Source organism: Ambystoma mexicanum, chromosome 2p, assembly GCF_040938575.1.
Source record: "Ambystoma mexicanum isolate Mex_15411 chromosome 2p, UKY_AmexF1_1, whole genome shotgun sequence".
NCBI lineage: Eukaryota > Metazoa > Chordata > Amphibia > Caudata > Ambystomatidae > Ambystoma > Ambystoma mexicanum.
In genome coordinates, this window is record NC_090923.1 from 341,451,797 (window position 1) to 341,478,373 (window position 26,577).

The 26,577-nt window shown below is 44.1% G+C and overlaps 1 protein-coding gene across 1 annotated transcript in view; it reads right to left on the reverse strand.

Annotated features, from left to right (window-relative positions):
- The window catches only part of ASB14 (ankyrin repeat and SOCS box containing 14), a 453,165-nt gene that overhangs the window by 217,917 nt on the left and 208,671 nt on the right, over window positions 1-26,577 (reverse strand). The window contains exon 6 of the mRNA XM_069643678.1: window positions 10,325-10,570. Coding sequence (XP_069499779.1) covers window positions 10,325-10,570 — 246 coding nt within the window. The remainder of the gene's footprint in view (window positions 1-10,324; window positions 10,571-26,577) is intronic.

Consider the following 26,577-nt stretch of genomic DNA (forward strand, 5'->3'; position numbering starts at 1 on the left):
GAAGAAACGGCTACTATGCTAGCTAAGAATGAGAAGAAAGGTAGTCGTATATGCTTGATTAAGAACCTCTACCAGAGTAAGGTCAACAAATGGTTATCACGATTGGAATTGCTGATAAGATTATATTCTGTTCCACAACTCCGGGTATTAACCTCAGACGACTTTCAATTTGTGGAACCTTTGAAAGGCCCCAATCCAAATGTCTCTGCGCTTCATTGTAAGTTCTTGGCTACGGCGGATTTACTAAGAAAGCACAAAGAAGAATTAAAAACAGCAGATGTGGAAGTGGATGCTGACCTAAATGAAATAGATCCATGCTGCCCGGAGGAAGAAGTTGCCATAAGTGTGGCAACAGCAATCTGCTCAAACAAACCTATAGACAAGAAGATAGAAGTAGCAGATGTCCAACAAGTGCTGAAATGGTTGACTAATGCCCTTCCCGAGATTCTAAAGAAACAATGAAATCTATCTATTGTATCATGGAACTGCCGGGGCTTCTCACATTTACTCTCATTAGAGGGCTCCACGAAAATGTTCAATAAATGCAGCTGTTTCTGTCTACAAGAGACATGGGCCATAGACCCTTTGTTATTAGACGGTTATAAGCTGTTCCACTCAGCCACTTCAAGAGGCGTGAAGGGCAGGCCTTTTGGTGGTCTTGCTATAGGAGTGGCTAACACTTTGGGGTCCAGGCAGATTGAATGTAATTGTGAAAGCAACTTACTTGCAGTCGAAGTGATAATTGATGGTGATGACTCCATGGGCTCATTTTTGTTGGTGAGCCTGTATAATCCTCCTGGGTCAACACTGAATGAACAATTGCAAGACTCTTTACAGGACTTGTTGGCGAATTGGCTACACACAACTACTGATGCGGGGGTAATGGTTGTGGGAGATTTTAATTGCCACATGAGAGGATGGGAGTGCAAAACGCAGAATCCGAAACTGAGAGAAAAGGGAGCTATGGCTCATAATAGAAAAGATGAGAAGGGCAATGTATGGGAATATCTGTTCGAATCCTGGGAAATGATAATGCTCAATGGTAGAACCGTCAGTGACTATCCTGGGCAATATACATGGTCCAATGGTGTTTTTCATAGCACGCTGGACTACGTATTTATATGCCCCAGGCTTCAAGAACAGATTGAAGATCTGATAGTTATGCCTAATGAGTGGAGCGATCATGCGGCTTTAAAATGTGTGATGAGAATTCCCAGAAAACAGTCCCCATCTAGTAATGTGGGTTTGGTAAAAGTCAACAATGCAGGTACTAGGATCTCTTGGTCTGATAAAAATATAGTACGTGCAGTTGAAACCTTGGGAACAGTAGAGACCAATGAGTTGTCCAAACTTAAGGTAATGGCCATTAACTCCATAGAGAATTGGATTCGTGTTTTTGCAGGTAAACATGCGGTTGCTCCTATGGGGCAAATGATGGGTAGTGGGGGAAATAAACTGCCATTTGATAAAATAATCCGAGATATGAAACGCAAATGTAGAGGTGAATTGCGTAGGGCCAAGAAAATAATGGCCCTTGGAGAAGTATATTATGGAACAGTTAGAGAGATCAAAAATAGATTCAGGTCAGCCATTAAGGCAAAAAAAAGGGCGGATAAGCTACTCTCATGGCAAAAACTGGTGAGAACCATATGTGAAGGAAAGACCCGTAACATCTGGTCCCTTCTGAGCGAGGCACAAGGCCCACAGAGAAGGGCCCTAGTTAACCCTATTGAAGCGAGAGTGTGGGTAAAATTTCTGGAAAACAGAAATATAGAGGGCGAGGAAGAAACAATGTTGGGCAGCCCGCCTTGTGAGGTCCCATTTCCTATATCATACGAGCTCATCCTGAATAAAATCAAAGAAATAAAATCGTCAAGAGCACCGGGACCCAATGGTCTGGCCAACATTGTTATGAAAGCGTACCCTGAGTTTTGGGCGAGTCTCCTAAATATCCTGTTTGAGAAAGTTGTAACAACAGGTAAAATTCCCTGCTCCTGGCAGACGGCAATATTAATTCCCGTTTTTAAAAAGGGTAATAGACTTGATCCAAGCAACTATAGGTTGCTCTCAATGTTAGATGTTACGGGAAAGATATTTGCCTCACTTTTGCTTAATGAACTACAATCTTGGGCCGAGGGTAAAGGAGTACTGTCTAGATTCCAAAGTGGGTTTAGACAAGGTTACTCTACTGCCCATAACATCATGGTAATGGATATCTTGCGATCTAGAGCATTGAGAAGTGGATCTGCCCCTCTCTATGCACTTTACATAGATTTCTCTGCGGCATTTGATTCTATACCTCGTAGCCGTCTGTGGAAAAAACTACAAACAATGGGCTGTCCGGAAGGCTTAATATATTATCTTAGACTTTTGCACTCGAACAACTCAGTTAAATTGAAGCTGGACCAAGAAGGCCACACAACTGAAAATATTGTGCAAAATAGGGGAGTCAAACAAGGCTGTGTAACAGCACCCCTAATCTATAACCTATATGTTCATGATATCCCAGACGCTATAAATGATGTTAGCAATTGTCCGCCGAGAATCGGAAAAACAAGTTGCCCAGTATTAGCTTATGCAGATGACCTGGTGATATTTGACCATACCATCAGTGGGATGCGTAGATCGGCGGTGGCACTTTGGGAGTATTCAGAAAAGAATGGGCTGAGTATTAACCTAGGTAAAACAAAGATTATGAGATATACTAAAAAGAAGGCCTCACGTGTGCAACTCACAGTAGGGCTAGCGAACATTTCCTATGTCCCCCAGTACCGCTATTTAGGCATAGATTTTGAAGATCGTGGAGATTATGTCGCCTGTAAACAAACACGCCGTATTAAAGCGTCACAATTGACTGCCTTGTTCCATAGATTTACTGTTGGACAAGGCGGTTTTAGCCTGTGGGGGACTCGTCAACTCTATATCCAGGTGTTTGCTCCAGCGGTAACATATGGCTTGGAAGGCCTCCTGGAGTCTGATCTGAAATGGCTACAGGTGCTAGAGGGTAAATTTTGGCGACATGTTCTGGGCCTATCTCTCTCCGTTCCTGTGGCCATTATCAGATTAGAATTGGGTCTGACCTCGTTAAAGGCTTTAGTACTGAAAAAGAGGGCCTCGCTTTATCTTAGAATGACCCGAGATGTAAGTAATGGCCTACTAACAGCGGTCCATCAGGAATTAGAAAAGGAAAGTTCGATCTCCACAACCGTCGACCAGATGAATAATATGTTCCGCGAAATTGGCTGGCAACACAGAGATGATAAATACTCAGAGGAAGTAAATAGAGCACTAAGCAAACGTGTAGATCTCTGGGATTGGCTGGAGAATTTTGAACATCTTAAGAGCCTGAGCAGTTACCATTTTGTGCAATATAGATTGTTCGACTTTAGGAAAGCCCAGAAATATCTGAATATCTGTCCATCTGTCAGACTTAGACGGTTCATATTGTTGCTCAGACTGGAACAACTACCTACGCTTATGACCACAGGGAGAAAAGATATGATTGCTGTTGAGAAGCGCATATGCCGACTATGTAAAATCCAAGAGCAGCTGGAGACGGCAAAGCATCTATTGACTGAATGTCCAGAGATGGCCAGCATATTTTCCCCTCTTTTTGCCAGCTATGTCCATGAAACCACGCATATCGGGGAAGCTTTGTTTTGGCATCATTGTCTCAACTCTAACAGTATACGTCTGCTGACAGTCTTGTACACTATCTGGCTGCAAATTGAAGTTAGGTTGGGTATAACTCTATAGATGACTATACTCATTATATGCGGGTAAATACCAAATAGATTGTATGAAACATATGTATATAGATTATATATTCTTCTATTTTAACTTTTTCGGTAAAAGATAGGAATTATTTGTATTTAAAATTGTATTTGGATTCTGAATCATTTGTACCTAAAATTGTTTTTGGATCATGTTTTAATATTATATGTTATGTAATGTGAAATTTGTGTAAAGTTTATAACTTAAACTATAACACAATAAAAATATTATTATTATTATTATGTGACTCTCTTTCTCTCTCCATTCTACCTTCTGGCCCGATGCACACCACAGGCCATTACCTGGATGCTCTAATCTCCACAGACATCCCTCTCTCTTTCCCCTCACTACCTCTCTCTCCTGGAATGAATAGTTTCTTCTCTCCTCACACTTCAAGCTATCTTCTCCTTTAGCATTGGCACACCCTGCACCACTGAACACCTTCAAGGTCTTCCGAACCATGAAAAGAGTGCCAACAGCTGCCTTTGCCTCCACCTACTCTCCTCCTTCGACTCCTGCGGCTGACTCCCGCTCTGGAATGCACTCAGCCTAGTTCTCCTGGCCTATACGGTAGTTCTGTTCTGTATGTTCCTCTCCTTCTCCCCCCTCCCCTAGCACCTCACTCTTTGTCATGCACTTGCACAATCTGAAGCATTACTGGCTTAATATGGTAGAATATGGATTGTATGTCTTCTCCCTCTACTCCCCCGTTCGCCTTCCTGCCTGTCATGCACTTGGTGGGCAGTCATAATTTCGAAAAAAAAATGTCGATAGACAAAAATGTCGACAATAAAATGTGGAAAAAAAAAATGTCGACTTTCGTTTTTTTTAATTATATATTTATTTTAGGGGTTCGGGAGTTAAAAAAAAGGGAAAAATTAAAAAAAACATTTAAAAAAGGGGGGTTGGGGGGGAACCCCCCCATTCCGAAAAAAAAATGCATTGAAAAAAAAAGTCGACATTTTTTTTCGACATTTTTTTTTCCACATTTTGACTTTCGACATTTTTCTTGTCGAAATTATCACTATGAACCCATGCACTTCACTGGTAGCAATGCCGTCAGGCCTGTATGCTTGTCTTTGTTAGTTAATTCGAAACTTCAAGGCCTAAGAATGACTCTTTATTCCGTTGTTCCCTTCCCGCTTTGAAGCACTTCACTTGTATAAAAGCGCTTTACAAATAAACAATTACAATTATATTGCTGTGGTTCAGTGTTACTGCTGGTTCAGTGTGGCACTCGTCTGAGTTCTTTAAGGCATCTAGCAATCACATGCTTTTTCTGTTTCTATACTTTAATCTCAAGAAAGGAGCAATTTTTCACTAAGGTCAATGTTACATGTTGGGTCTCTGGTTTTGTCCCACCTTAACCTTTTCTCTGAGGTCTCCATGGAGTAAGCGGTACAGGGATATTTTTTCCTATCATTACTGGATCCACATCAGTCAGCACATCTTGGATTTTCTCCTTCCAATTTCTATGGCCTCGGTTTTTGTCTTTCCACGCCACGCTTAATTATTCAGCAGTTTATTCTGTTCATTTCTTTGAAGTAGATAGGACACAGTTCTAAGTTTTAATTCCTAGCAGGTGAGTGGGACTTGTCCTGTTTTTATCAGCTTCAAGCTGGGTCTTAAATAGCTCTAATCTTTGGAACACCTCTTGATTTCTTGGTCAGGAATCTTACATTTTAACAGCAGATCTTCCTCTTGTTGTTTTAGCCAAAGGATCTGCAGGACAACTTTCTTCAATAAACAGGTACTGTTTTCCCACTTGCAGGTCAGCTCAAACAATCAATAAGTCCACAAATCCAGGATTCCTGACAGTTTATCTTTGCTCCTGGGTTCAGAGAGATATGATTGCTTCAGATAGTTCCCGCTCTTTATTTTGTAGCTTTGCGTGATGTCTTAGAAATATCACTCAACAGACGAACTTATCCGGCCCGGCAGACGCACCTAGATAGACGTTGACCTGCGTCACATCTGGATAGGATTGATTGAAGGATAACATGCCCACGCCGAGAAAAAATGTGAATGCTAGCATGTGCCACACTTGGAGTTGTGAACACCAGCCTGCGTGGCGTTTGGATGGAGCTGTGAGTGTTAGCATGCCCACACCTGGACAGATCTGTAAACTCTGGCCTGCGCTGCATCTAGATAGAAGTATGAATGTTGGCATGACCACACCTGGATGGAGTCCTAGACACTGGCCTGCGCCGCGTCTGGGTGGGAGTGTGTGGGCCGGCAGGTGCCAGACTCGGACAGAACTGTGAATGTTAGCATGGTAAAGGTCAGGTAACCCACTAACCAATATAAGCTCATACTCTGCATACTTATCTAACTCAAAAAACTCACACTGCAACTACACATAAGCCGGAACAACAGCACATGTGGACTGACTCTGATCCGATACCCGCACCAAAGCTCAACACCCGGTGTATACTGAGTTGAAGCCGCCAACAGAACACCACTCCTCTCACTATCCTACTCCCTTCTTCACCTTACTAACCCATCCCACCTTTATCATTTACAGATCCGCCTGAGCGCCTGGGGACCAATTCCGTTGGTGACGGTGCACGGTAAAAATACCTTTAACATATAACATTTAACATTTAACCACTAGATATTGTGTCATTATCTTTTCAAGGTGGGTTTGTAATGTAACTTTTTCGTCTTGAAAAAATACTATGTTCTCTAGTTGTCCCTCAGCGGCCTCACAGGTCTTATCTTGGACCTCTTAACTGATATAACATAAGACAGTTTACCATTTTCAGGTCCAGGGAGGCCACACCCTTTAGGCTCTGAACATTTTTCAAGTCTTATTAATTGTTGCTGTAAAATGTTATAGCCGTTATAGGGCTCTGAATTCTATGATGAAGTCCCATGTTGGAGCCTGGGTGAAGGGACTGGGGTGACTGTGGGGGATGGGTGATATAACCTGCTCCATGATGTAGGGCCCGGAAGAGGCACACGGGAGATCACTCAGGCTTCCCACTCCATCACCAACATCAGGGTGATGGCTGAATTCCAATCCACAGGTGATACCAAATACATCCAGGTGAAACCCCTGATATCTTTAAAAGATCCCTGTGGCCTAACAGGGCAACCCACTAAAGAACAAGATTGGGACAATGGGAACATTCCACACCTCAGCTGTGTCCTGAAAAAATCGAACAAGAGAACTAGAGTCCTTTAGGACTCGCAATTGAAGGCATCCTTAGTGTTAGTCCCAAAAGCCCCCTCCATGTTCGTAGACATCCCCACGATGTGACAAAGGAGGTTGGTCCCAATAGTAAAGAGAAATGCCAGACTGATTCTATTAGGCAAGGACCCTTGGAGATAGATACTGTTGTGAAGCTGACTGGAGTGGTAGACCTAGCCCATGGCTGTGAATTATAGTGTTTGCCTGCCTGCAGATCCCAGAGTGACAAACCATTTGGAATAGAGTACCTGGTTTTCCCAGAGACTATCTGAGCACAGTGCATTCCCCCATGCAGCGGCTCAGGATTGCTGTTCGGGAACTGTAGCAAAGGAAAGTGGGAGCTAGTGTGGCCTTGGAGACGCTTGCCTGGAATGGAAAGCAGAGGACCACACATTCTCAAACTGATATGGAACCGGAACAACAATGAAAGCAAGATGGTGCCCTTGCGGGGCTGTGTTGACAAATGCCAATTAAAGAAAAACAGGTGAGGATTCTGAAGTTTAAGTAAATAATTGCAGTTCTTTCACAAGGTGCTATGTTGAAATACTGAATTTAAAACAAGGCTGAAAACACCAGATTTATTTTTGTCGCGTTGCCTTTTTGTTTTTTAGCACTTTTTAAAATTGTAAATGTGGAGGGAGACTTGGCGTTTTAGGCTTTGTTATTTTGTAATTCGTTTTTTGAGGGAATATCCTCTCACAATAATTAGGCCCAGACGGAAGTTATCACACAATTATTATGGTTGTGGGATGTGCTACTCATCTAGTAAAAGAAAAGAAAAAAGCCTGGTCTGAGGAGAAGGCAAGAAAGCCAGGCAAGGTCAGATAGATCTCGAAAGAGGTTGGGAGGTGGTGCCTATTCAGAAGGCAATGAGTCTGTTCAGCGTGTCAAGGACCAGGTTCTAGGAGAGACTGTGGCAGAGTTTGGGACCAGCATAAACCCATCTACGCACGCTGCTTCCCTGAGCCTTTGAGGATCTTGCCAAGGCTCACCAAGACCTTACTTTGAGCTAGAGTGCTGATGAAGGACTTCTGTCTTCCAGAAGCCTGAGCACTGCTTGTTCAGATTGATGTTATGTTTTCAATTGGTCTACGGAATGACCCTGACTTTGTTTTCTGTTGTTGACTCGGTTCTGACATCTCCAAGTGGCTGATTTGCAGAGGTTTCAGGACAGTTCAGATCATTTTAACTGAACTTCTGAAACCTCTCTATGAGCCATGATTATACAGATGCCTTTCCAGGGTGAACCTTTTCTTTTTAAGGCAGGCTGGGACATTCGATAACATATTTGTAATGCCATTACTAACACTGAAAGTGGTGAAGCAGTATTAATAACACACGGGCATTGTTATTCTGTCTCAAATTGTAAATCTTTATTACTTTATAAGACAAGGTGTTGCACATTGTTATGTTTTTGTCTGCATTACTTAACTCTCTCCTCTATTTAATTTCAAAATGTTGCTATTCTCAAGTTGGGTTTGTAATGTACTCCCAAGTGTTTTACATTTCTCAGTTCTTCTCGGGTCCACATGTTTTCAAGTTTCTCTGCTTCTTTCTAGATTCTTTTTAAACATCTTAATGCACCGCTCAGGATCTAGGTATCCTTCATGCTTCTCAGCACCCCCGTCTGGCTCTACGCAGGCTCGGAAAGGCCTATAAGGCAAAAGGGCAATGCCCAAACGCAAAGCACAAAATGCTGGTGTGGGCCAGTCTTTGGTGGTCAAAGTGGGCAATATTTCTGGCCAATGTAGGCCAGCTTGATGAGTTACTTCACTATGCAGCTAGTAGTTTGGACCATTGTTGCTGAATAAATATTCTTTAAATTGCTCAATTTGCATCATATTTTATCAACAACAAAATGATCTAGGGCACTATTCATAAAGCCTGTCACAAAAGGAATGAACTGCCATTTGCAACTCTGGCCCACTTTTTATGCCACAGTCTGACACTGGCTCTAAGAACTTTTCAAAACCTTCCAATGGCTCTCAGCCTCACGATTCCTTTGCATCTTGTACTCATGGTGGCCCTGAATCATGCTGTTCCCATCTTCATTTCGTATCCTGGCTTGCAACATTATGTGCTACTACTGACTTCTGCAATTGTATTGGCTCTCCACTCTTGCTTCTCCACTCTTTTTGACTGCTTACTCTCTTTTCTCTCCTCCTTTCCCTTCTCCCTTTTCCTATCTCCTCCCCTTACTTTCTTCTATGCACTTACTCTATCAGAATTGTCCCTGGACCTAATATGATAGCAACCTCGCCTGTTTCCTCCACCCTCCCATTACTGTTTTTTTTTCCTCCCCACTACCCCTCCAGCACTATCTGAAATGTCGTCAGGCCTAGTATGATAGTCGCTTGTTTTGTTCCTCCCCGCCCTTTCTGCACCCCTCTCCCTCACCTTTTGTTTTTCTCTGGCTCTACCAGAAATGTTGTCAGGCCTAGTACGGTAGTCGCCCGTCTGTTTCCATTTCCTTCCCACTCTCCCCCTCCCATCCTTATCTAGGTCTTAGCTCTTGCACTATCTGAAATGTGGCGTCAGGCCGAGTACAATAGTTAATTTCCCATCCTTACTGTTCATGGCCTGTAAGAATGTGGTTGTATTTTCCCTTGTTCCCTCCCTTGCCTTGAAGCACTTTGAAACACATTGTGTATAGGCGCTATATAAATAAACTATCATATCATATCATATCATAAGTGTGTTTTAGTTTATTATTTTCCCTCTCATGCTATAGGTACACTGCAAGTACTTCTGGTGCACTGTGATTTCAGGGTTCGTAGAAGGTTTCTCCAGTATCAGCTTCTCGCTGCAGCAGCCAATAACCGTGAGTCAGAGGCTGTTTCCCTCAGCATCTTTGGAGAACAGACAAACCATTTACCTCCTTCTACTGACAGCGACTGTTTCTTATTCACCACTTATGCGTTTTTTATTCACTCTTCTTGCATCCTGATTGATAGGAAGAGTACGTCTGCTTTCTTTTAAAATTATATTGGCTCTGGGAATTAGAGCTGTGCCACTTTTCCCTTCATGCTCTGCTTTGTGGCTGTCACATGGCTGGGGAAATTCAGATGCTATAAACCCTGTCGGCCATCTTGGGTTTTATCAATTATCCGGTCTGTGTGTTTTGTGGAGCTAACACAGTGTGATGTACCTATGTGGTGTCAAAGAGTAACTGAAATTTTATTTTTAGCTTTACTCTTCTTGGGTTATGGACTTTTCTTGGGTTTTGTCACAAAATATATAAAAAGAGTCAAACATATACTGTTTTATTTGAATTAGCACTATTTAAACGATTTACAAAGCTTACCAGTGCAGTCTTAAACACTTCCATGACTCCATAACTATTAATTCAATTCTTACCTTTTCGCACTAACATTTCCATAATTTCTATGTACCCGTTTTGAGCCGCCAACGCCAGCGGAGTAAGCCCATAGGAGCTGTGTGGGTCAGGATCTGCCCCAGAAAGGATCAGAAGTTGAACAATGTCCTTGTGGCCAAGCCTTGCCGCTTCATGCAAAGCTGTCCGCTCATTGACACATCGCAAATTTACGTTAGTATTGCAGTTGATTAGCAGAGAGGCAATATCGTATGAACCACGGCGGATGGCTGGAAAATAAAAATTGAAATAGCAGTTATTTTCATAGACATTTTTTAAAATTGTATTTTAATAAGCATTCTGGCAGAGGCTACACCCTTCCTTTGCTGTTAATAACTGGACTTAAGGACTGCGTTCTCATATGCAAAATATTTAAAAACTGGAAGAGAGCCATTGTATTGACAAGGTTTTGCTTAAGCTTAGATATACACACATATATATGGAAGAAAGGAAAAAAGCGTAAAAAGCTATGCTCGGGATTGCACTCCCATTCATCCTTGCACCATCTTCTTGCCTTCAAGTTTTCACAAATTGTTACAGAAAATAACTTTCCAACAGCGATCAGTCAGAATACATTTCCAGTTTGAATGTGCTCACAGGATTAAAAAATTAGAGCGCAGTATTGTTTCACAGACCTCCGGCTGCTTGTACACATACAGAGAACTCTATGGAGGGGACACTCTTAAAAGACTAACCGAACTCTATGGTTCTTAGTACTTTGTTTCCTTCCCATGTTTAAGAGGCAATGCTCTATTTCGGAGGCTAAAAGCTTAGGCCATTTTGAAACGGCTGAAACGTTTCAAAGAACACTGTGTTTTTAACTTTTGCAATTTGTCAATACTACATGCAACGTACTTATAACCAAATATTTCGTACGGGTCTCCACTTATATATGCCTTAGGTTTACCTGAATATCATTCATAGCCCTCAACCAGGATTTCTATTAATAACACCTTCACTAAAGCTTTTCCCATCTCACGAGGCACTACACAGGGCTGTCCACTGTCCCCACTCCTTTTTGTTTTAGCTTTAGAGCCTTTACTCCAAAGTATTACCATCAATGAAGGCATTAAATGTATCACGATTAAAGATTTTACTTTTAAGTTCACTGCTTATGTGGACGATATTCGACTTTACTTATCAGATTCCAACTCTTCCCTCCCAGCACTTATGTCTACCATAGATCAATTTGCTTGTGTCTCTGGATATAAATTGAACTATGACAAATCTGAAATCTTGCCCCTTACAAATTGATGAACATTAGCAAACTCACCTCTTTGCGGAATGAAATGGTGTACTTCGTCTGTTAAATACCTAGGGATCCCTATCGCTAATAACCTCGAGTCGACCCTAAACCTAACCCAGAATATGATTATTGATAAAGTTAACTCATCCATTAATCACTGGTCTCCTTTGTTCCTCTCTTGGTGGGGCCGACTGGACTCTATTAAAATGACTCTTGGTCCCATTATTCTCTATTAGCTCTCTATGATACCAGTACCAGTCCCAAATTCTTTCTTTAAAAATATAGACAGAATGTTAGTTCAATTCCTGTGGGAAGATACATCTGCCAAAATTGCTCTCAATAAGTTGAAATCCAGTAAACATTCGGGGGAGTGAATTTTCCAGAATTCCTTAAATACCAGATATCATTTTTATTAAGACAAATTACCTTATGTTTAACTTCTGAACCCCAATTTATTAACACCCCCTCAAGGATTCTTTTGGAATCAAAACTCATTACTCCTTTGTCCTTTACTCACTTTCTCAAAACATCCTTATGGCCTGGAATCAAAAAACTTCCCCTTCTATACTCCTTCAAACAAGCATGGAATTGCTTAATTACAACACGTGATAATATCCAAGATATCTCCAGCGCCTTTTTGTTGTTTAATAAAGCTTTTTCTCATAAACCCAAACTTTGCATCCTACATAAATGGTACTCAGCCGGAATTTTCCTAGTCTCACATTTATTTAAGAATAATGTTCCTATACCGTTCCAAGACCTCTGTACTCGCTTCAATTTAAATTAATCAGATTTTAACACCTATTCCATTTTCACTAAACATATTGCTAAAGCTACTCCTCATTATACACATAAAATTCTCTCAAGATATTTAGAACTCATTTTGTACTCTCACGCCACCAAAGCATCCACATTTTCTTCCATTCTCAATCAGCCCACTGATACTAACGCTAAACTCTATATACCCTGTGAGAATCTGATTGGAACTTACATATCACTGAAGAAATATGGACTAAGATATAGCTTTAATGCTTTTCCACTTCTGTGGCTGCAAATCTCACTCAAACACACTATTTCATATTACATAGAGCTTATCTTACACTACAAAGGGTTGCCAAAATGTCTAACTCCAGTCAAAGTGCATGCTGGTCCTGCCAATCTTCTCCTGCAGATTTACTTCATTCAATCTTTAACTATAATTTTGTTTTTACATTTTGGACTCATATATGGAAATGCTTAGAAAAAATGTTTTCGTTTCAGGAACCTCTCACATTATGTAATGTCATGATTGGAGCTGTAGTAAATCCCAATATGTCACATATTACTTCATCTGATTTATTTAATTTTCTGGTATATGTTGCCTTCCATCTCATTGTGACTAATTGGAAAAATGCTCAAAAATTAACTTATGATTTATGGTGGAACTCTGTTTGCTCTTTTCACAGAATTGAAAAAATGTATGCATTATCAACAAAAACTCTACCTAAGTTTCATAACAAATGTAATGCCTTTAATGATTGCTTAACATAAAATGCTCCTTTTATTGCATGTATTGCTCTTCCCTCTCCCTACTCTTCCCTTACCGTGTCGTGTCTGTCCTCCCCTGTTTGTCCCAAACCATGCTATGGTTTTACTTCATATTTTTATAAGGTTTATTATATTTAACCCCTTAAGGGCCAAGGACAAGATATCTCGTCCTTGCCATTACCTCTGTAGTGCCAAGGACGAGATAGCTTGTCCTTTTTAGCACTCTGTAATCCAACCCCCGGGCTATGTGAGGGGGAGGTCCCCCCTCACTTCCAGGGGGCTGGATTACCTTCAGTTTCACGTCGGTGTGCGTAATGGACGCCGACATGAAAGTGAAAGTATTTTCACTGCAGCAGCCATTTTCGGCTGCTGCGGTGAAAACACAAGGTGAGTCTCCACCTTGCTCTGCCTTGATCTCTGTCTGTATTTCAAGCCAGAGATCAAGGCAGGTGTCGTTGGAAAGGGGAGATTCTCCCCTTTTCAACAACACCATTTGTGTAAGCATTGCTGCTCCTGGATCGGGCGCAGGGCGCTCGATCGTGGGCAGCAATGCCACTAAACATCATGGATGTCTTTACAGTGCGGGGGAAGGGAGGCTGCTTACTAAGTAAGCAGCCCCATCCGCCAGTGGCCCAAAAGCATGGGGCCACATGTATGGAGACCTCTGGGCCAGATGGGTGACCATCTGCCCCCAGGGTGGGGGGGCAAAAAAAAACGCCTAAGAAGAAAAGCTATGGGAAGAGTGGAGGGGGTTGGGGACCCTAGACAACAGGGATTTATTTTGTGATGGGGTCGTTGGAAAGGGGAGATTCTCCCCTTTCCAACAACACCATTTGTGTAAGCATTGCTGCTCCCGGATCGGGCGCAGGGCCACTAGACACCAGGGATGTCTTTTGAAAGTGGGCGGCTGCTTACTAGGTAAGCGGCCCCCTGCCCCCTCGAGGCCCCAAAGCATGGGGCCACATGTATGGAGACCCCTGGGGGCAGATGGGTGACCATCTGACCCCAGGGGTGGGGGGCAAAAAAAGAAAAAATGAAAAAAATATCATGGCTGGTGTTGGGGGGAGTGCCCCCCCTCACTGGACCACCAGGAAATATTTTTTATGGAAAGGGGAAGGGGTTGTCCCCCCCACCCAAAATGGACTTGGGGTCATGTCATGCAGCCCTCCCTGAGGGCAGTTATCTGCTCCTAGGAAGGGGCATGTAACTCCAGGGAGGGCAGCATGAGATCCCCCCTCTTACCCGGTAGGTGCATCCTCACATGTGAGGTACCGTTTTCGTCGGGATACCTGTGGGAACGCAGGTATGTATTACATCTGTTGTTGGCGACGTGTTTCGGTGAGAGGATGGTAGGCTTTCCCCTTGGCACCCAGGTAGATGCACCCACACATATGAGGTACTGTTTTCATCGGGACACGTGTGGGAACGCAGGACGGTAGGCCATGTGTTGTTGGTGGCGTGTTTCAGTGGGTGAGCCGGGTGAAATGTGTGGAAAATGGGTTTTCATTGCCACATTTCAGACTTTGCCAAGGTTTTTGGGTAACACATTCTGGCCGATTTGCGCAAGTCAGACCTCTGCGGATTTCCACAGGCGTCCTATTTTTGGAAATGCATGGGGTTCCCTGTTTTCCTTGGTGGCTTGGACACCCTAGGCCCAAATCTGTAGGGTGTGCGAATGAGTATTTGCTCCAATTTGAAATCTTGGCATGAAAATTGTCGTGAACACTGATGAGGTGAGGCTGAACAGCCTGTGTTCGTATGGGATTGCATGAAAAGCTTCTTCTGATTTGGCAGAGAAGTAATTCTCTCTCTTCATTCGATTCAGCAGTTCCACAGATCTCTTCTTCCTCAGGTGAGCATCTGCTTTTGGGAAACTGTCAATATTCAGGTCACTCTTTGGGATCACCAACGCTGGACATTCACTGTTGTGCATATACCTCCCCAGTTTCCCGGCAGTCTGAAGTATGCATTGGATCCACATGCCCAATAATGATCCATAATTACTGCAGTTCCATGCACCATTCCTGGAGCATCAAAAATGTGTCCACAGTTCTGATTCTCTCCCATCTTTCTTGTGCCATTAGTTCTGAACCTCAGTTTTGGGCTTTCCAGTGGCACTATCTGCAAGGGTCCTCCTCTGTCTTCAACCCATGTCAGCAGTTTGGCAAGCTTTGGCCATAATGGCTTGCATATCCTGTATGCATTTTCAATTGCTTCTTTGCATGCTCCAAGGACCATCCATGCCCTACAAATCACTACTCCTTTCTCCCATTCGTCTGGTGAAAGCAACTGGCCTCTGTTTTTTCAACTTTGAGCCTCTTCTGGAGTTTTTCCTTGGACGTTCATTTTTTGATTTGCTTCTCTTTTAATCTCCGCTCTTTTAACTCCAGGCTTCTCATATCTGATCACAATGTGTTTTGTCTTTCCATTGTTTCTTGTCTTTATGTCCTGGACATTATCATCTTCATTTGGGTCGGTTGCTTCGGTTGCCCATTTCATTGAGGCATCACTTCCCATGAACTGGCCTCTGGCCTTGCACATTGCTACGTGCGAGAGACAGTGTGCTGTCTGGATGTCAATTTCTACAGCTATGAAGATTTTGGACTTCCCCTTGCTATACGGTAGGAGTGCACAAACAAAGCATTCCCCTGTGAAATCCGTCTTCCCACTTCTTACATGTACTGGTACCAAATGTTGTTTCCCAATTGTGTTGTGCTGTTCAATGTAATCGTTTAGTTCACTGTCGTCTCCGTGTATGCTTCTCTTAATCCTTAAGGTTTTCATGTAGTTCGCTATAACTACATCCCTGAATGCATCTGTATGGCTCCTTCTTCCTGGAGGATTCTCAGGTATCCCGGTCCATGATGCAGGTATCTTCATCTGTGCTAGTCGAGTGGAGGAAAGTCTGGCAATTCTTTCTATTTCCTCTTGCCTCTTCCTGGCTCTGGCTAACGATGGCCGTATTGATTCTGCTATCTGCTTTGCTTGTGAGATCTTCTTTGAGCTTGTCTTTGTCTTTATCAGTGTAGTATTAGGGGTGTTCATTAATGTCATTTCTGTTGGTTTCTTCTCCAACTCCTCTTGCATTCCTTCTCTTTTGGTCAAAAGTGTCCATATCCATTCTGTCATTGGGCTAGTTTATGGCTGCATTGTAGAACTTGTGCTTGTCCCCTTTACTGGAACATATGTGCTTGGCAATGTTGTCTCTGTTTGGTTCTCCTCCAGCTCCTTTCGTCGCTTCAGGAGTTCAGCTTTTTCCATTTGTCTTTTCACTTCACTTGTGATGGAATTTCTCATAGTAGGCAGTCTCTTCTTCTTCCATGCTTTGGATTGTGGTTCTGCAGTTATTGACACTAGGCCTGGTGTGTGTGCATTCAATATTTGCATGCTTGTGGTTGTCAGTAACCTATTTACATATTTACATTCACACTCTGCCGACCCTGTCTCCGGCTTTTCACTTTGCTTGCTACATACGTGTGTGTGTGTCATTGCTAATCACATCCATCTCAGGTTCACTCAGTCCACCATCAGATTTCATAGGGACGGGAATGACTATGTAAGGTTTGGGTGCCTTTGTGGTCTTCATGTGTGCACCATTAGGTGGGTGCACTGGTATTGGGATGCTTTGTACAGCAGTAAAAAATGCAGTTCTAATCGTCAGTGACAGTAAAACAATGATGAATATAATGCATAAATACATAATGCCCCTGTAAGGTCAATCTACAGCATTTATGTCCAGAAAATTACGGACGTCACTCCTCCAGAGGGAGGAAGAGATTGCTGCTCTGGATCCCCATCTCGATCATCCGTTGAAATATGCTAACTTTGAATACAACTTCTAAACAATATTATCTCTGGATTCTGTTGGTTCTGGTTGTGAGCTGCGGGTACTAAAACAGTTGTCCCCCTTTTGTCTGAGCAATGGATTGTCCATTACTTCTGGACATAGTTCTCTTGCTGGGCTATGGGAAGTGTCCAACTCATGCAATAATTCAGCAAGTCTCTTTACTGTGCATGTTCAAAATATACTAGATCCAATACTAGATTGTACGCCTCTGATCTGATTCATTCCCGTAGATATGCTGTCTGCTGCTTGATTTCCTCTTGAGATAAAATCTGTCCCCTTCGTGTGGGCGGCATATTTCACGACCGCTATGCCCACTGGGAGCTGCAGTGCCTTGATCAGCCTGTCCAATAAGGCTGCGTGTTGCACTGGCGTACCGTCCGCTCAGAGGTAGCCCCTCCTTTTCCAGCATGCTAAGCCTGTGTGCACTGTGGACGTCACATAGGCGGTGTCACTGTACACCGTTACTTCCTGGTCGTTGTGATTCTCAATCGCGAATATCAAAGCCAATAATTCTGCAGCTTGCGCTGAAGTGAGATGGTATCCGTGCACTAAGAAGCACTCGAAATTCTCCATTTGCTGTGTGCTTCATCACAGCAACGCCTGTATATCTTTTGTCCATCGTTTTGATCGATTCTCGAAGAACCATCAATGAAGACAATTTCTCCATCTGCCAATATATTTTCCTTTACTCTGGGAATTTCATCATAGAATTCTTCGTAATTTGCACAGTCATGTATTGGCTCTCCTTCAGTGAATGGCTCTGCTATAAACATAGCTGGGTTCACTATCTTGCATCGGACTATCTTAATCGATGGATTTGATATGATCACTTCATAAGCAGAAGCTCTCTGAGATGTCAGTGTGCCTTTTGGTTTCTCTAGAATAGCAAATAGCGAGTGCTCGATGTACAATGTCATTGAGCATCCCATTACAATGGTAGTAGCCTTTTCGATGGCGAACGCTGTGGCAGCTAAACTTTGATTGCACAGGAAATGGCCCTTCCTCACTGGGTCCAAATTTCCACTATAATATGCCAGGTGCTTGCACCCCAGTGTGGTTCTCTGTGTGAGTACTGCCGTCATAACGCTGCCATTCGTGGGAGAAAACAGGTAAAATTCCTCGGCATAATTGGGAATCCCTAAAACTGGTGACGTGCAAATGGCTCTCTTGAGTTCAGCAAATCCTTCCGCCATGGTCTCAGACCATTCAATATTTCCTTTCATCACTTGTGCCTTCTTTAGGGCTTGCAGCAGTGCTTGGTGTGTGAGCTGTAGTCGAAGACCCATGCCCTGATATAATTGCAAAGGCCTAAAAAGCTCTGCATCTGCTTTATTGTGTGTGGCTTAGCCGTGTTCAGTACGGCTTCAGCCCTTTCTGGGGTAACCCTTTTCCCTTCATGCAAGATCAGCTGGCCTATGTACATCACTTCTTGTTGACAATATTGTAACTTCTCTTTGTCAACTTTATATCCTTTTTCAGCCAATATAGTCAATAGCTGAATAGAATCGCGTCTGCATCTTTTCTCTGTAGTGCTGCAAATTAGGATGTCGTCCACATATTGTAAGACAACACTTTCTAATGTAATATTGCTTAGGTCCATCTGCAGGACTCTGTTAAAGATAGAAGACCCTCCTTTTGATTTTTTGATAGGGTAAACTGCAGTATTGCATGACGACTCTGACCTCACTTAGATAACCTGCTCCATCATATCCGAAATCGTCTTAAAAATTCCTTCATCGGCCTCTCTGGACATGGGTATTGCCATGCTTTTGATAGAATTGCTCCTGGCTTCAGTTTAATTTTCACCTCTCCGACTCCTTTCAATAATCCTACGTCATAGGGGCCTGTGGTCCACACTGAGACAGGCACCTGGGCCATGTCGTCCTCGAAATATTCAGGACGGTTCTGTACTAACATCATTCTCTGAGGCACTTCTCTTTTGATCATTTTCACCCAAAAGCTGAGGTTCACCTCAACTGCTGTTTCTCCCCGTCTGCTTGCTCATCAAACAGATTGTAATCAGTGATGTCAGTCAATCTGTATCCTTCTTCAATGGCGATTACTGTGCACCATTGTCGACCTTCATCATTACAACCATCTATCAAAGCCATTTTCCATCGTATCACGGCTGTGTGTTTCATTAAGGGAAATGCTTGTCTCTTTTCCTTGTACATGGGTATTCTTGGTCTGAATAGAAATTCATCTGGGGTCCTCATGATTTTTCTCAGAAAGGGCTGGCAGCTCTGCCATTAACATGCGCACTCCATATGCAAATATTTATGGCTCTAGTGGCATAGCCCTCATAGATGTGTACCCTGTGTATGCTCTAATAATTTTGCATACGTTCAAATATTGCATTCCTGGAGTTGAACATACTTTGCCCTCCTCCGTGAAGGAGATTGTCATGTTTAATTTTGTTATTAAATCTCGACCCAAGATGTTTACTGGTGTTTGTCGTGAATATAACAGCGGTACATTCATATCACATTCTCCTATAGAGACTGGAAGTGCGTTTGTAAAAGCAACTCAACTTGTAGCTCCTGTGAAACTCTGAGTATTTATAGCATCGCCGGACAAAGAAAATTTGCCTTCACGTATACACGAGCGTGTTGCACCCGTGTCAACTAAGAAGGAATATTCTTTATCCCCTATAACGACATCCACCCTTGGTTCCTGGTGAGGGTCTGGTGTCACTGATAGGATAGAACACATCAGGTTTCCCAGTGAGCTGTCCTAGTCCATATATAATTTTGTCCAACCTTGTGCGAATGGACTTCCCCCATCACCAGTGTTACTCCTCAATCCAGAGTTCACAGTCGTTCTTGTACTTACTGTTTGTGACAGTTGCATCAGTGACTGTTGAGACTGTCCCTGCGGAAAATTCACCAAATTCTGAGGTTGCAAACCTTGCTGTGCTCCTGGCGTTTGTTGTTGCACTGTGTGATTCTATGCAACTCCATTTCCTCCCTGCTGTAAAAACACAGGTGGATTCACTATACCTGCTCCTGTTCTTTGGCCGTTTTGCATCATGCCTTGATTTCTGCATGTGCGTGCTAAATGCCCTGTCATCCCACACAACCAACATACTGGCAGTGGTCTGATCATTTTCCCATTTGCCATATCTTGATTGCCATTTTGCATATTTTGAAAGCCTCCTTGATTATTCTGGAAACCTCCCTGATTACTCTGCCATCCTCTTCCTCTAAATCCTCTTCCCCTGGGATAAAACCCTGTATTGCCCTGATTATTCTGCTGTGGATTATTGACTTGTTGCATGCTTGTTCCATCTGCGCTAGTTATCATTGCCCCTTCAAGGGCGTATTTTGACAATTTCTTCTGCTCTAATTTTGCCTCCTCACCCTTTCGTGCAGCCTCCTTCTTGTGATTCTTTTCTTGCAGTAGCCTGCAATAGTGTGCGATGGTCAGCTGTATTGGCCTCGATTACCACCAATTTCTTAAGCTGTTTCTGTACCGGCTCTGGCAGCCCTCAGCATAATATATGGTAGAACACGGGTATAGATTTCCCCCAAGATTCCCACGTCTCGAGTACCCACGCGTCTTGAAAATTCTGGATGTAAACCAAAGGGTCCTCCGACTCCTTCATTTTACGTGTCATTATAGCTCCCATATCAGAAGTGTCTGGATATAGCACTCGTAATGCTTTCCATACCACGGCTCTGCAATTGTTAAATGGAGCTCCGTCGTGCGCAGTATTAACTATGGTCACACCAGGGTAACCTGCCCGTGTACACACATCATCTGCTCTATCACCAAGTATGGGATTAAGAGACCTTTGATATCCCCGATGGCTAACGTGTTCCCACCTGTCATTTTTTCTAGTTCGTGTATGCATTTTCCCACTCCCGATGTTAACATTGGAAGTTTGTTTTTCAGGTTTTCCCGATCCATGTGTGGCCATGGAATATACTGTGGTTTCGCTCCACCTTTCTCGAGCAACAGAAATGGGGACTCATAGTCCTCTCTTTCCTCTCTCATTGTTCTTCTGTCTATTGCAGGAGTAATATTCTCGCATCGCCGCCTACTGGGCAATGACCTTAACTGGCTCAAATAGGGTGGTGGAAACACCCCCCTCAGACCGTAAGATACTTCTTCACTTCGGTCTGACTGTGTGGCTGACTCTGATGCTCTCGGTGCAGACCCGTTAAAATCTAGCCATCTTATCCCTTTCCCTCCTGAGAATCGTTTTTTGTGTCTCCTCTCTTCCTCCTTTTCCTCATGCTCCTCTCTTTCAGCTTCAGATATTGGGCCTCATCACTAGTTGGGCGGTAACGTCGGCGCTAATAGCCCTACCCCCAAACCCCCGGCGCTAATAGCGCCGGATCACGGGTTTGGTGGAACGGGTATTGTCCATTCCCCATTGAGTCTATTCGGGAATTCCCCATTCCCCATTGGGCTCAATGGGGAAATTTTGCGCTCTTACCGCCAGCAGATTTCCCGCCGGCGGTAAGAGCACGAGATTTCAGTGGATTTCTCCCCAGCTAAGAGCTGGGGGGAAATCAGCCGAAGCCGTGATTTGGCAGACCCTTAAATGCGGCTGTAATAGCGCTATCACCGCATTTAAGGGTTACCGCCAAACTCGTGATGAGGCCCACTGTGTCATGATGCCTACCCCCGGAGCACCAGGCCAGGCCCAGCACCCCCGGAAGCAGGCATCATGCCCTCGGGTAAAAGCCCAGCGGCCCCTTATAGGGGCTCTTTGGACTCAGTCCTGGCGCCTTTGGCGCCAGGCTCATGTTGGACATCAGTCCTGGCGCCATAGGCGCCAGGCTCATAAAGGGAGGTGTTTTGTGCACTTACCTGATGCAGACCATGCTGCACGCTTCAGGCCTCCCTGAGACCTGAAAGGGACTATTTTTTCATAGGGACTATTTTTTCACTCGGGCGTGGCCATGGAAGGATACATACCTAGTTGGGGAAGGATACATACCTGGGACTTCTTTGGAGGCTATTTAAGCCACGCCCAGACAGCAGCTCATGCTTCGCGTTGTTCTGCTTCCTGCAGCTTAACGCTCACTGTGTCTGCTCCTGCTCCTGGACTCCAGCCACGCCCGCCTCGAACCTGGAAGACCTGCAAGGAAGGAAGAGAAAAGAAAGGTGAAAACCAAGGACTATTTCAAACTTCTTACCTGCATCTGGAATCTTCTTGCCAGCATCCCTGAAGAAAGACTTCCATTTAAAAGCATCGCGTTGCTCGCTGCAGCGCCACGCTTCACTCACCTGTCCTCGAGACATCTCCCGGCTCCATCGCGGCTGTCAGCATCGGACGCCACATCTCTGCACCTAGGGGAGAGAGGAAGAAACAAAAGGTGAGCAGAAGGAACACAGAAGGAAAGCCTGATTAACAGCCATAATACTTACCGGCTTTTCTTCCACATTTCGGGTCGGCGCCGCCCCGTTGGCAGGTACCGTACCCCAGCCCCTATGGGGAAAGGACAAGAGACATTTCTGGGGAATGATAAGGACATTTAGAGGGATCGCCCTCATCACTACTCACCTCGGCAGTTTAACCCGTCGACGCATCGCCTTCATTCTGCACCTGAAATAAAGGACAGATCACAGGTTAGAAAGACAACATAAAGGGGGCCTCACTTGAACTTTGAACTTTCATACTTACGGCGCATCGCTCAGGAAAGTCAAGTGGATTTTGCCAGCGCCATTCTGAAAACCAGTGAAGTAACTGGACGAACGCGCACCCCTGCACCAGAAGCAGGATGGAGAGTTCATCCTTCCAAACCATAAGGTGAGCTTAAACCGGGGTTTGGAGGAAGTTAGAGAGGAACGAAGGGGGAAAGGGGGGAGCTAGCACACTATTCTGCAGACTGTTAATCCCCTTTCTCATCTGCAGAAGGATATTCCTACGGGCCAGGCAAGCACTATTTGGAGGTCCTGTCCAATCGGTGTTCCGGGTCCTGCGCATCACGCTAGAAGAGGCCACAGCAATCCAGACTAGACCAGCCCCCCGTGGGAACCAGGTGAGCGTTACACACTGTCTGTGCCCAACTCGTGCAACTTCTTGCATTCTCTTTGTTCCTACTTATTTCTAACCGATCTAGGGACAGTTCTTTATTTTCACTACTTCAGGAGAGGTCCTCAGCATCGTAAAGCTGAGTGCTCTCCAGGCACTCGTCTTCCCCCTCCCCTTGGGGTACTTGTTCTAGCCCCATTTCATCATATATTCTATCGATCGTCTCTTCGATGCTTCTGGTGTCGAAGTCATCCTCGATATTCGCCCTAGTCGTGCCTGGTACTGAATCGTACTCGGGAAAGAATTCTTCTATATCTTCCCAGTCTACTACTGGCTCAGGATTTTTAAACTCCCTTTCCCGATATTCAAGATCGCGTGCCCTCTGTCTTCACTTACGTTCTACACTTTCATCGAATTCTCTGCGCTTCCTCGCTTCTTCTCTGACCTGATCTTCATCCTCTTTCTTTGCGTCTCTATTTTCATTTGCCCATCCGATTTCCTCATCCCTTTGTCTCTTTATCCTTTTCTCTCGTATCCTTTGTTCTTCCTCTATCCTTTACTGCTCCTGTGTGTCTTGATCATTGGCTGCTCTCTGTTTACGATTGCGTTGCCTTTCTTGCTCTTCGCGTTATAACTGTTCCCGTCTCTGCCTATCTTTCTTCTTTATTCTTTCGTCTCTCAATTCTTTTTCCTATTCCTTCTCTGTACATTGTCTAACTTCTCTTTTTGTTTTGTGTCATCAATGCCTTTGCCATCAAGTTTCAATAAAATCTGCCCTCCCATCCATTCGTTCTGTGTGAATACTATCTCATCAGTTCTATCCTCGCTTCCTTTCCATCTTTTGCCTTCTCTCTCTGTATCGAGAGATGTACTTGCTTGTGTCTGGTCTTTTTTCTCGTTCTCGCGTCTCTCCTTGTCCCTCAGGACTTTGGAGGTGATATCTCTATCTCTATCTTTGTCTGGATTTTCGTCACTACTTTGCGTAGGTGACTCATATGCTGGGTTGCTGTACCCTATACCTTATACCTTGTGCTTTAAGTTCTCTCAGCGGGTATAACCCTTCATCCTTACTGTCTTCAATTCTTGTTTCAGATGGGGTGGGTGGCGCTGTGGGCATCTCACCCCCCTCGGTGCATACATTAAGTATCCAATCTAGTGGTGGCTCCTCCTCTTTATCCTGTTGGTACATTTTCCACAACTCTAGACTAGACGGGCATTTCTCTAACTTTTTCCTTGTGTATGTGGCATGCAGATATGTCGTCCTGTGCTGTAGGACTGTTTTAGAGAACGCTCCACCGTGTGGCCAAGGCATAAACATTTTGCTTGCGGTTCCTTTAACCCATTCTGCACTGTAATTTTTCAGCTTAAGTGCATGTTTTGCAACTGTTTGCACAGGTGTACTAATGAGTTATGTCTTCCATATTTAAATGTGTTAACTTTCTCTTTATACAACACTTGTTAAAACAATGCCAACAATATGAGCGAGCACCAATTGTCACAAGTGCCAATCCCATTTTTCCTCAAAATTTGATATCTTCTATTTTACTCAATAAACATCAGGTTATATTCTACAATATTTCAAGTATCCAATCTTGTAATTTCTATGCTAGTTCCATGAGGAAAAATGTTCGTCCTATGACGTCATAACAAACAACACGTAAAACAGACGTTCACAGACTAGACAAACTACAGTGGGTTACACAGACCTATGCCTCTAATATGTTAGCCCAACATGGAGTTTAAACTCATCCCTTTCACGCGCGTCTTTAACCGCCGTAGTGAACTATTTGTTCCTCTCTATTCAGGACTCTGGATGCAAGTTTCTTGTAGCCGCTATATTAAAGTGTAGGAATAAGGAAAATCCTCTCTCTTCTCGGGTGTTCAACCCCCGGTATCCTCTCTCTTCTCGGATGTCCTCCGCGGTATCCTCTTTTACTACTTTTAATCACCCTTCCTTTCCCATTTATTTATATACACATCCTACTCCACTTCTGACTATATTTTGTTTTTCCTGCCTCCTGTTATGCTCACCTGGTATCCACGGGGACGCCACCCAGCCTGGTTGGATGATTTGCACTCTCAAACCCTCTCCCGGTCCCTCGGTAAGGCCTCTGGTTAAAGATGGGTCTGCAATATAGGAGAGCAGGATTCAATACCAGATTTTCTTTATGTTTTCCCACCTCCCTTGGCCTCAACTCCTTCCTCCCCCTTGGGCCTTCTCCTCACTTTAATATTGTAAAAGGTGGATTCTCCGTCCTGCTCCTCGTGGCAGGGGTGCGTAGATGTGGGGGGTGAGCAGCAACCAAGTTACTTCACTGGCGCAAGCCCCCCTGTGGGAATCCAGGCCTGCAGCGACTCCGTAGGTTTGCTGCTTTACAGTCTTTATATGCAGTTCTTATGTTCCTCTTAGTTCGAATAATAATGTCTTGCTTCTTTCCTTTTATGTATGGAAAGGTATTTTGGTGTTGTCATGCAGTTTGCAGATGAGCATGTGCCGGTAGGCGGAAGCATGGTGTGCGCGATATTGTCTGGTGAGTAATGCGCGATGCACGGCGCTGTTTCACCTTTTATATTGCTAACCTGTGTCTTTTCTCTCCTTGCAGTTTGCGATGTTCCTCGCCGAGCACCGTAATGTTCCAGCAATGATACTGACCAGGAGATGACTACCCAGGTAAGAATTGTGTGGCTTTCTTCATTCGTGAGGAAACGTGAGGAAATGCTTACTAATGCTGTCCTTCTTTCTCCTCTTTCCAGATTATGGTATTCCAGGATGCATGCGGTGCCGGATGATGGAGTTCGTACCTTCAGGTGAGTGGAACTGAAGTGGGCGATGGATTGAAGACAGGATATTATTCCAGGTAAGTTTAGTAGTGTTCTTTCTCTCTTTGCAGGTCCTTGGTTTCAGGTAAGCTGGCATCAAAGAGCTGGACACAGTGAGCGCTGCCCACAGCAGAATAACCCAAAGCATGTTCTGCTGTTTGGGTGTGGTTTAAATAGTCTCAGGTAAAGGAGTCCAGGTAAAATAGTCCCAGGCCTGCCACACCCAAAGTAGTCCAGGTAAAGTAGAGCCAGACCTGCCACACCCAAAAGACTAGACCGCATAGCTCAGTTCCTTGTATATGAGCTATGTGTGTGCTTCCATGTTGGCTGAACTCACCCAAGTTCAATAGTCCCAAGCAAATAGTCCCATTCTAATGTTGGTCTTCATGATGGTTATGAGCCTGCGCCAAAGGCGTCAGGACTGACTCCAAGAGAGTCTTGGATGAGGTTTTAAGGCCTTTAACCTGGCCCTAACTGGTAGGCTGACTTGCCAGTGAGGGCCCGGGGCAAGGGTCATGACAGCACTCCCCCCCAAGGCCCCTCTCACGGTGGCACTTCTGCCTGGTCCTGGTTTGGCTGGGTAATTCTGATGGAACTTTTTAATTAAGCGAGGTGCATGGATGTATACACTTGGTTCCCATGATCTGTCTTGAGGGCCGTATCCCTTCCAATCAACTAAGTAGTATAGTTTGGATCTGGTGTATTTTGAGTCTAGGATATCCTGTAGTTCAAACTCTGGTTCTCCGTCAATTAATACTGGTTTTGGTGGTGCAGTAACCCGAGCACCGGGTTGTACTGGTTTCAGGAGTGA